The sequence below is a fragment of the Podarcis erhardii genome, assembly GCF_964252035.2.
Source record: "Podarcis erhardii genome assembly, chromosome: 5".
Classification (NCBI taxonomy): domain Eukaryota; kingdom Metazoa; phylum Chordata; class Lepidosauria; order Squamata; family Lacertidae; genus Podarcis; species Podarcis erhardii.
In genome coordinates, this window is record NC_138509.1 from 26336151 (window position 1) to 26347473 (window position 11323).

The window sequence follows — 11323 nt, forward strand, 5'->3', positions numbered from 1 at the left end:
GGAATGATGTACAGTGGTACCTCGGGTTACATACGCTTCAGGTTACAGACTCCGCTAACCCAGAAATAGTACCTCGGGTTAAGAACTTTGCTTCAGGATGAGAACAGAAATTGTGCTCCAGCAGCACAGCGGCAGCGGGAGGCCCCATTAGCTAAAGCGGTGCTTCAGGTTAAGAACAGTTTCAGGTTAAGTACAGACCTCCGGAACGAATTAAGTACTTAACCCGAGGTACCACTGTAGTAGCAATCAGGGACATCGGAAATCTGCTTGAGTGATCATGCCATGAAGAGTAGGACAAAAAGAGACCACCACCTTGAGAAAGATTTCAAAAATCTTCTGAGATGCTGTAAATTAAGCAAGTTAATGCGAAAACGGCACAATTTGCAGCACTTCAAAATGAGGGTTCTGTGTTTACAGGTTCAGGAATCCAGTAGCTTAGAATTCCAGAATTCCTCACAGCAATTTTCATAGTGGCAAAAGGGAGAAGGCTATCGGTCTCATGTCCCCAGGCAACTGATTTGCCATCTTGAGAACAAAATGCTTTGGGGCTGTTCTTATGCCTGGGAGGAAAGGTGTTTAATGCTTTAAAGCAAAAACACCGAAGGAAATGGTACAAGAACACAACGTTCAGAACATGCAACATCCCTAGCTCACATGTATTCTCTTTAATGATAGAGTCAAAGATGGAACATGTGGGTCAGTTCAGATATAACAATTCCAGCTTAAACCATGGTTGATTTAGCTGAGAACAAGATTGTGCCCACGTGTTCATTTCATCTTTGCCGTCACATGCTGGCTTTAGAGACTGGTTTATGGTGGTTTTAAGCCAGGGCTGGGGAACTTCAGGCTTGTGGGGTTTGCTGTATGTGGTTTTTGTGCCTCTATGTAGTCCTTGTCACCCCCAAAGCCATGTCCCTACCCAGGCCATATCCCTCACTGACCCTATTATTCCATACCCTCCTCAAGTTCCAAAGTTAAGTTGCTATCCTATGCACATTTATTCTCTAGTAAGCACTACTGAACTTGGTGAGACTTACTTCTGGCTAAACATGCACAACTAAGCTCATTTATTAGTTTATAGCCTAATCCCATGCTTACTTACCTAAGAGGTCTTTCTCAGTTACATATCACTTCCCATTTAAAGATTTCAAACTACAGTACTGGGTTTTAAAGATTTCAAACTACAGGGTTTTATTCAATGTCCTCCATTTCCATCTTTACAAGGATTTCTCCTTGTGCAATGGAACAGTCTGCACATTTCTCCCCCCACATGCCCCCTAAATATGTTCTGGATGTTCCTTCAACTCTCAGGAGCAGATCTGGCGATGGTTCAGGACATACACAGAGGGAGGGGGAGATGTCCTGTTGTGCCAATGTCAGTCTTACACAAGTGCAATTATTTAGTTGAATACTACCCACAATTTTTGAAGCTATGACTTTCGTAATAGTGCCTCAGCTGAATCATCTGGTGGGTTTTTTGGGTCTGAAAAGTCAGGCTGAAACATTACATACCTGCATCAGCTTCCTTGAAAGCTCATTAGTGAGAAATTCTTCCTCTTTTTCATAGTTCACTGCAAGTGTCTCCTTCTCCTTCTGCAAAGCTTGAATCTTCTTAAACAGAGTATTACTGATAAATTCCTCTTCTTGCTCTGCCCTTGCTTGCTGTAAGAGAAACATGTCTGCTGTTTTTTTAAAAAAATAATAAAACCAGAAACCACAAGATGAAATGATCCAGTCACCAGCAATGAACTGGATTGTACCCTAAATGTTTCTCTGCTCAGTCCTTCCTTTTGCCACTTAGCCTAGAAAGGCACTGGGCACCAAGAGAAAAATGCAGTTGCTCTGCCCCCACTTTCATCAGATTCAAAGAGATGCGAAACAGCAGCGCTACCCATAAAACCCACATTACCCAAGTGCTTATCCAGAGAGCCACAGAACAGCAAGAAGTAATGCACACATTGCTGCACCAATGGACAAACAGTGCCTAGCTCTGTGTGGACTGATGGTGATTGGGCTATATAAACTAACCCAAGCGACCCCATACATTTAATAGATTCCTGGGTGTGGTCAGCTTTGTTTGTTTTCTTAAGTTCCCAAATAGACAGTGGGCTTTCCTATAAAAAGCAAAGCAGATCTGTACGCACAAGTTTTAGCCAATGCTGTGCAATGACCAAACCAGTGTGAGAATATTTTTAGCCGTCACAAAATGCAAGCCCTTAGGAGAGTAAAGGTGATTTTAACAGACAATAAAGCCATGTATATAAAAGGACTGGGGGATGTGATGAAGTGACAGTGGGTCTCTTGACTACTTGAGGAGTCAGAGATCCTTCATCACCTTTATACAGGACACACACCACACATGATACAGGTGCCAAGATTTTAAAACATCAATTCTTTGGTCCACATTTATCAGCAGCTGGCTCAAAAAAAGCAAGGAGAAACAACAAGTGAAACACATTAATAGGAATACCTGTTTTCTATGTATAGTCAACTTCTACAGTACATAATGAAATTTCAGAAATTACATTAGAAATAAAGGCCCCAGTGTGCATGTTTTAAACACAATTGCAAATTTTCACAGCCCGAAGCAGTAACACTTGCATTAGGATTCAAAGAGCTCAGAAAGAGCAATGGGAAGGTTTGCTTTGTGTTTACAGAACTGGATTGGGCCTCTAGAGACTTCAGCTTTCATTTGTGCTTCCAGTCTACTGCAGGATTTATGTGTGCTCTTGGGGAAGATCCACCATCTGATTCATACCGGTTCCCTATCTGAGAAACTGACACAACACTGCACAAAGGTATCTGGAGAGAGAAAAATACTGAAGTTCAAAATGTAATGTGAATGCTACTGCAAATAAAACAAGACAAAAACCTTTAGTAATCCAGTAGAACACCTAAACACTTGGTCTCACTTAGCAATACTTAACAGTTATCACACATTTTCTCAGAGCAGGAAATTCAACAAAAGATACCGTATTTTTTGCACCATAACACTCACTTTTTTCCTTCTAGAAAGTAAGGGGAAATGTCTATGCGTGTTATGGAGTGAATGCCTTCGGGTGGTGGAGGGGATCTGCTGCAGTCATGAGCAGAGGATCCATGGTTCCCCTTCCTTCCCTCCTCCGTGGCTCGCTTTGAAACAGCAAAGCAGGAGAAGAGCCGCGGAGTGGGGAGGAAAGAGGGACAGAGAGCCTGCTTCTTTACAGGAGCAAAGCGGGAGGGGAGAGGAGCCTTCTTCCCTTATACCCCTCTTCTTCATTATTAGCAGCATCCTTCTCCACCCACCCCACGCGTGCTTCTTCTCCCCTTAAACTCCTCTCCTGCATTATTAGCAGCATCCTCCTCCACACACCCCACGCGTGCTCCTTGTCCCTTGAGTGCTTTTCCTTCCTTCCCCACTTAAAACGTGGTTACAAAGCACGGATCCACATGGATCCTCAGGATTTTTGCACTGGGTCACCCCAAATTCACCATCAGATCACATAGCATGTCCATGGCTACATCTTGCACCAAATAAATCACACACCCACTGTTGCCTGGGGCCGCAGTGGTGCAAAAACGTGGTTACAAAGCATGGATCCACATGGATCCTCAGGATTTTTGCATTGGGCTACTCCAAACTCACTGTCAGATCACATGTCTGTGGCCACAGCATGAACCACAAAAATCATATATCTACTGTTTCGTTTAGAATATTTTTTTTCTTGTTTTTACTCCTCTAAAAACTATGTGCGTGCTATGGTCTGGTGCGTGTTATAGAGCGAAAAATACGGTATATAAAAAGAAACAGGGCAATTAGTAATTCGCTATTCAACAACAGCAGCAAGCACAAGAGTGGGGCGACACTGGGGTTGTTGCAAAATGTGCAGCGACCCCAGGCCAGCAAAAAGACGAAGTATAAGATTATGGCTGCAATTCTATGCACATTCATCTAACAGAGATGGGCTTATTTCCAAGTATAATTGGATAGGACTGTGCCACCAATCTACATGTGTTCACAGCCCCCATGGTTTATTGATATTCTAGCAAAATATTTTGAATCATTTCTATTTATGATTCTACTTGCACTTTGACGTCCTTTCGAACTGCTAGGTTGGCAGGAGCTGGGACCGAGCAACGGGAGCTCACCGTGTTGCGGGGATTCGAACCGCCAACCTTCCGACTGGCAAGCCCTAGGCTCAGTGGTTTAGACCACAGCACCACCCGCGCCCCTCTCCAACACCGACAGTAGTGAACAGAAAAGTGAGTTCTATTTTTAGAGGGTAGGAGAAATGAAATAAAAATCCATTAGGTGACTGGCTAGTTATGAAATCCAAGCTTAGCTTCTTCTCTTTCTTTCACAACAAGTAAATTTCTCATTTTCTAAAAACATTTAAATTGGCAAACAGAGGAAAGCAAAACCTTGAATTCAAGTTTCTGAGGTTGAATATCACTGCAAATGAGAACAAGTAACTACAGCTTTTTCCTGTCACATTAGAATAACATTATTTTTCCAAACCTCCCCACTGCAAATTGTGAAGATGGGGGGGGGGGGGGACGACGACATTTCTGCTTTACACTGCAGAAAGAAAAAATCCTTGCCTAAAAATATAGAAGTAGCATTTTTTGTTTTGTTTTCAAGGCTATTTGACATTGCTAAGATATGTACTAAACAAATGAAGGACAGTGAGTCACCATTCTCCAACACATAAACAGAATTTCGAGCTTGAGATATCTCTTTATTATAATAAATCAAAACGAGGCATGGACACTGGTGACCTAATGGCGCCTACATATGTTCTAAACACGTGATGTAAAAGCCAGAGAAGTTTTATAATAAAATAATAATAAGGTGGCATTGGCTGCTTATATGTCGTGCTTTTTGAAAACCAAAAAGATTGTGATTTTTAAATGGATAGTGCAATTTGTGAGTTTGGACTCATCATGCCAATGTTTTGTTCTCTCATCTTGATTCAAAGTGGTGCTCAGTGCCCAAATGGCAGATAAGACCCCCATCTTTACTTCAGGAAATTTTGTGCCAAGTTTGGCAACAGTATCTCACAAGAGGCAGCTGAACCTAGCCCAGAAAATGGGAACAGCCATGCCAAAGTGTGGTTGCAGACTCACATGATGATTCAAAATGCTGTCCAGCATCCAAATGGCAACAAAGACCACTGCCCGCACCTTGGGAACTATTCTACTAAGTCTGACAGAGATATCTCAAGAGATAGTCAAACCTATAGAGGACAGATGGACAGACAAACCACTTTCCAAAATACACAGCAGATAGAAGCTCAACAACCCATGAGGGTGTGAACATCCCAAAAGACATTATCTTCCTAGTAGACCCAGGACTATAGTCAATCAAACCACAGACTGAGTCTAGATAGCTTGCTAGGGATGTCAAGAAAGGCAGGCTCGGAAGTGGTAGGGCTCACCACAGATGACACCAAGAGGCAGATGACATCATTGTGGCTGACACAACTGCATGAAATAACAGCAATTATATGCATCATGTAACCATTTTGTGGGCACTACCCATGTGGTGGTGAGTGCGCATTGGCTGCTCAGTCAAAGCTTATGAGATCCATTGTTGCTGCCACTGGTAATTCACAACCCATGATTACTTGTGCAACTGTTATTATTATGTTAATGGAACAATCTGTTTCATGTGCTTTAAAACTGTAGCCAGTAGTCAGGGATGACTGGAATTATGGTCCAATAAAATTTGAATGCCCCAGGTTAGCCACTTTGCCTTACAGCATTCAACATATAAACTGAACTTATTACTTTTACACCCTTACCCACATGGTTATGGACAGGCACCCATTCATGGATATTTTGCTATTGATCTAGACACCATCCTCTCAACTCATGTTTTTCTCCCTTTCTGGCTTTTGTTATTTTGTTAAAAACAAATTTTAAAAAACCTAATAAAATACAGTGGTGCCTCGCAAGACGAAATTAATTCGTTCCGCGAGTTTTTTCATCTTGCGATTTTTTCGTCTTGCGAAGCACGGACTTTGGAAAACCTTCCAAAATCACCAAAGTCTTCAAAAACCTCAAAAAAGGCTACCACACCGCGTGCTATGAGTTGCTCCTTGAAGTGAATGCACAGTTTTAAGAAAAAGGAAACAAACTTGCAAGACAAAGGAAACAAATTTGCAAGACGTTTTCGTCTTGCGAAGCAAGCCCATAGGGAAATCTGTCTTGCGAAGCAACTCAAAAAACAAAAAACTCTTTCGTTTTGCGAGTTTTTCGTCTTACGAGGCATTCGTCTTGCGAGGTACCACTGTATATTAATAAAAAAAGGTCTCTACCTACAGTTTCATACAAACTTCAATTGGACTGGTTTACTGAACCGCCAAACATAATTTGCAATGCTACTTGGCCTGAGGCAGTAGAAAGGCAATGAAGCTTTGCCTGCCACTGGCGCCATGTTGCTATTTTTTTTTTAATAAAAAAAAGAGAAGACTTGTTTACTGACACATATGACACATTACCATTTCGAGATGAAAATGATAAAATGGTTTCGGATATCAGTTCTCTCCCAATCTCAATATGCAAAATGGGAACCACTGAGGAGACAAAAGCAGAAAATGCCCTCCAAATCCACATTTACTGTACCATGCAAGATACAACTAAAAAAGGATTTAAAACAAAATCAAATAATCACCCATATCATAGAAATTATTTTATAGAGACTATAAAACTAGCTTTTCAACTGGCTCTTTTTGGAGGGGGTGTTAAGATTTCAGCTGCAGGTGTATGTAGGTTTACAATATTTTAATCTTGTTTCAAATCAGACCTCAGGCTTTGGAATAGAGCAATTTTTAAAATCCCAATTAATGCCACACACAAATCTATCAGACTATGGTGCTTGGCACAGATGCCAAGGGGGAGAACGGAAGGAGCCGCTTCCATATTCACCTAACTGCAGTTTTTCGTTTTCAGATTATAGCCTGTGTGTGTCTTGTGGCAGTGGGAATATAAAGTGCGGTTTCAAAAATTATTACTGGGTTGTAAAGTTTGCTGGCCTACTATGACATCCACCCTGTGCTTGGTAAGCTTTGAACATGGCATTAATGGATCATTAGGTTGTTCCAGGCATTGATGTGACTCATACTGCTCTGGTGAGAACTAAATCCAGTTTTAGCTTGGCACAATTGTTTTCTTCTTCTTTTCACAAAGTTTACAGAACAGAAGCAGCCTAGAGCTGGCTGGCTGGCTGATTGCGATAATTCTAGAGAGGCAAAGGGGGCAGCAACTGTGACTCTAACTATGTTTGTGTGTTTTATCCATTTGTATGTGCACATTTGTAAATAAGCAGATCAGTACCATGAGCTTTCAACACTCTTTCCTCTTATAAGGAGCTGGTCCTATAAATATTGACTATACTAAGCTTCTTAAGGAAGTACAAAACATGCACAACTGGAAAAACAAGATGAAGAAAGTTGTGCTTTTTGGAGAAAATTATGCCTTTATAATGCAGAACAGTGACACAAATGGAAAATGGAGAGAGGAGTTGTAGCGTGCTTAGAAAAGAGAAAGAGGACCTGTGTGACTGGCTGTGTGATATAGTTAGATAACCAACAGAGGTTACCTCTCCTTCACTGTACTGCTCAGAGCTCCTTGCTTCAGTAGGGTACAGGAAAAACTACACTGGTGCATGCAACCGTAGATGACCCAAGTGTGCTCTAGAATAGTGCACACTCATACTTGAAACAGCAGGTTTGGCAGAATAGCTGGCACCCACTGGTTGAAACTGGAGCTAATTTGTATTACAAAATACAGAAAAATAGGGTGTGCAAACAAGTTGGAGAAACTTGCAACTTGATTCTAGCAAATTGGTCATGCTATCCATCGGAATAAACTCTGAACATTCTGTGCTTAGAAAAAATTGTTTGTGAAGTCGCAAAAGTAGTATCTATCATTTCCTTTTCACAATGCTTCATTTTGGGTGTCTGATGTCTAAAGCCAAATCATGTGATGTATTTATTACCTTGTATTTTTCCAATGGAAGAAATTCATACTGATTTGAAGCCTTCAATGAAGCTGCTGGAGTAACACTGGTTTTCCTTACTAGCTTTGTAGATGCATTTGCCTGGCTTTGCAATGCAGCCTGCCTGCATTTAATTTTTACAAACTGTGAATTACATAAGGTTGCCTTTCGACACAGCACTAAATCATAGTTCTGTATGAATGAGCCTTGTGCTTGTGCACTCCCTTCTCATTCTTTAGCATGGTGGTAAGAAAAACATGGGACGCATCTGGTTCCATTTTAAAGAGGTTAAAGTCTGATTAGCTTTTGCTATGGTTTGTCCAAACAAGCCTAGATCAAACCACCATTTCTGATCCTGGCTTGTTTGGATAAACCATAATTAGCCATAGCTCCTGGTTTGGAAAGAAAAAAAAATCACTTTCACAGGTTTAGTAACCCTGTGTGCCGAGCCTGGTTTCACAAGTGCACCCCAGCTCCATTGCAGGCAAGTTTTGAAAACAGTTTGTGATATGACATGGAAGATTTATTTCTATGTTTTAAACATTGTATACTTCTCAATTACTCATCCAATAATTCTCTGGGTGGCAAACAAGACAATTTAAAAGCCATACAAAAATTAATACAAGGCCAAACATATAATCACAATAAAAATTGTAGCCACAATCTGCAACTATATAAAAACAGCATTAAAAAGCACCAGAAGATTCTAAATACTTAAAAAGCACGGCAAAACAACCATGATGTGGGTAACAGGCACGCATCTCTGGGAAGGGCATTCCACAACCAGAGCACCACCACCAAAAAATGTCCCTCCTGGGTAGCTACCATTGCCACAGCATCTGATCTGGTGTGGGCACCAAGAGAAGGGTCTCTGAAGATGATCTTAGGATCCAGAAACTTATGTCTAAGAGGAAACAATCCTTCAGGTAACTTGGCCTGTTCAGGACTTTAAGGTTAATACCAAAGCTTTGATTTGGTCCGAGTAATGGACTGGCAGCCAACGGAGATGGAGAAAAACACAGAAGCCCTATGGTGTACCTAAATAGACTCTTTGGAGTGTAGCCTTGGAATATTTTCATTTCACTCTCATGTCTCCCCTCCTGCAGTGATCTCTTCATATATATAAATGGTTCCATTTTTTTAAAGACTCTTTCCCTTTGTGATTTGACTATACTGACACTTTTAATTAACTGGATCATTTGAACTTTGCCACATACCTTTTGCCTTGCCTAACATAGTCCAAGCATGGCTGTTCTTTTCAGTTTCCCAGAGAAAAGAAGCAAGTTTCAATTCAACTTAGAAGGCTATAGAATATGCATAACTACAGGTAAGATATGCACAATCTTTACTCTTAAGTTGCAAGATATTCATCAACTTTAATAATTAACATTTCTGTCCTGTGTCTAGCAGCAAGCAGAGAGCAGTTATAGTTCCACTACATGTGGGACGTATAAATAAGAACACAGTTACAAATTACAATATTTGTTGAGTCACTCCCACCCCTTACACTTTGGCATTCTTCCAGGTTCTCTCTGAAATTCCACTTTGTTTTGCTCTATGGATGGAGTATACAATTATTAAAATAATGCCATGCAGTCAGCAAATAATGCTGTGCAGTCAGCAATACAGTATCATGAAACAGAAAGGGAAAGAAGGCTACCTTTGCTTTTTTTGTCTAACAGGACAAATTTGAATGAGCAATAACAACAAAGAGAAAGAAGAAAGGGAAAATGTCAAAGAAGAGAGGAAAAAAGATTTAACTACGTCCCTCAATTTGCCGAAAGTTGCTATTATTTCAGAGCAACTAGAGAAAGTTACTTGGCTCCATAGCTTTTCAGATTGGGGTCTTCACAAGGATCAATTCTGTTTTATATGTTATTCAACATCTATGTGAAATAGTTGGGTGCCATCATATGTGGAGTTTCGGAGCACAGAATCTTTATGCTGCTGGCACTCAGTTTTATCTCTCGATTTTATCTCAATCTGGAGGTGCTATGCAGGTGTTGAACTTGTGTCTGGAAGCAGTAATGGGCTGGATCAGGGCCAATTAAACAGGCTGAAAGCTGACAAGATGGAGGTTCTGTGGGTGGGTGGCTCCCAAGTCCAGGAATTAGGGGAGCAAACTCTTCTGCAAGGGGTTGAAGGAACAGATTCATAGTCTGGGAGTACTCCATGATTTCAACTTGTCACCAGAGGCTCAAATCTCTTCTGCGGCTAGAAATGGTTATGCCCAGCTTTGGCTGTTTCACCAGAACATGCAAAACCAAAAACATTTAACGATTTCATCACAGAGTGTACTTAGTATGAGTTGGCCAAAGAGTTGCCAGTTTCATTAACTAAGAAAAAGATGGAGTGCCTTAACATTCATATCCATCTCTTTTGCCACACTCTCAAGAGACAACCGTAGGCCTCCTTTCTCAGAAAGCAGAAAACCTAGAACGGTAAGCATCTTATTGTAACACTTATTAGGAGGATCAAAACTAACATTCTACATAAGAATTCTAATCAGGGAGTCTAAAGAAAATAATAATAAAGAAAATGAAACTAAACATCAGAATGAAAGAATGCCATATTATTGATTTCCACCAAGAACCTAGTTTAATAACAGCTTTGCTTTAAGGTCTGAGTTGTCATCATTAACACAAACCAAAAACTAAGCAAATATTCCAACTTCTTGCCAGGCCATGCCATTTTAAATTATTTTCCATTCCCTCTGACCGCAAAGACATTTTACAACTTTTTGTCCAGTCTGTATCAACAGTACTGTCCTAGTTCTGGGTATCTCACCTGCAGGATCCTTCTGTACCTTTATTGACTCATCACCAGAATTCTGCATAAATACATGTGACAATCCCCCCAAAAGGTAGAAAGGACCTTGTGCAGAGTTTTGCTTCCTATTGCAAAGGAACACGGTGGAAGTGCTAGATAGTAAGTGAATTTTTGGTCCCTAGGATGTACAGAATAGATTGGCAATTAAATAAAAATAATTAAAGGTGCATCACTGTGTACTCACACCCGCCACTTGCCCAGCAAAAGTTGGCGTAGTCACTGCTCCCTCTTCAGAGTAAGTTGAAATTGTCTTTGTTTAATACTATGTTTATAAAGCTATGTCAAAATATCATATGGGGGGGGGGAACCAGTAACTTTACGGGAAATCTTATGCCATATCAATATTAAATAATCAAAACACACACACACACACACACACAAATGGGCTGAAGTCCAAAGAACTATTGTGGCACACCCAAATGCTTGTACTAACTTGGTGGGTTTTCTTTAAAAAAGTGATTAGATAGTTACCTCACCCGCATTGCCACAGCACAAGCTACTTTTTAAAACTTC

The 11323-nt window shown here is 40.7% G+C and overlaps 1 protein-coding gene across 1 annotated transcript in view; it reads right to left on the reverse strand.

Annotated features, from left to right (window-relative positions):
* Nucleotides 1-11323, reverse strand: part of CCDC6 (coiled-coil domain containing 6) — a 36763-nt gene that overhangs the window by 19634 nt on the left and 5806 nt on the right. Inside the window, exon 2 of the mRNA XM_081861251.1 lies at nucleotides 1513-1662. Coding sequence (XP_081717377.1) covers nucleotides 1513-1662 — 150 coding nt within the window. The remainder of the gene's footprint in view (nucleotides 1-1512; nucleotides 1663-11323) is intronic.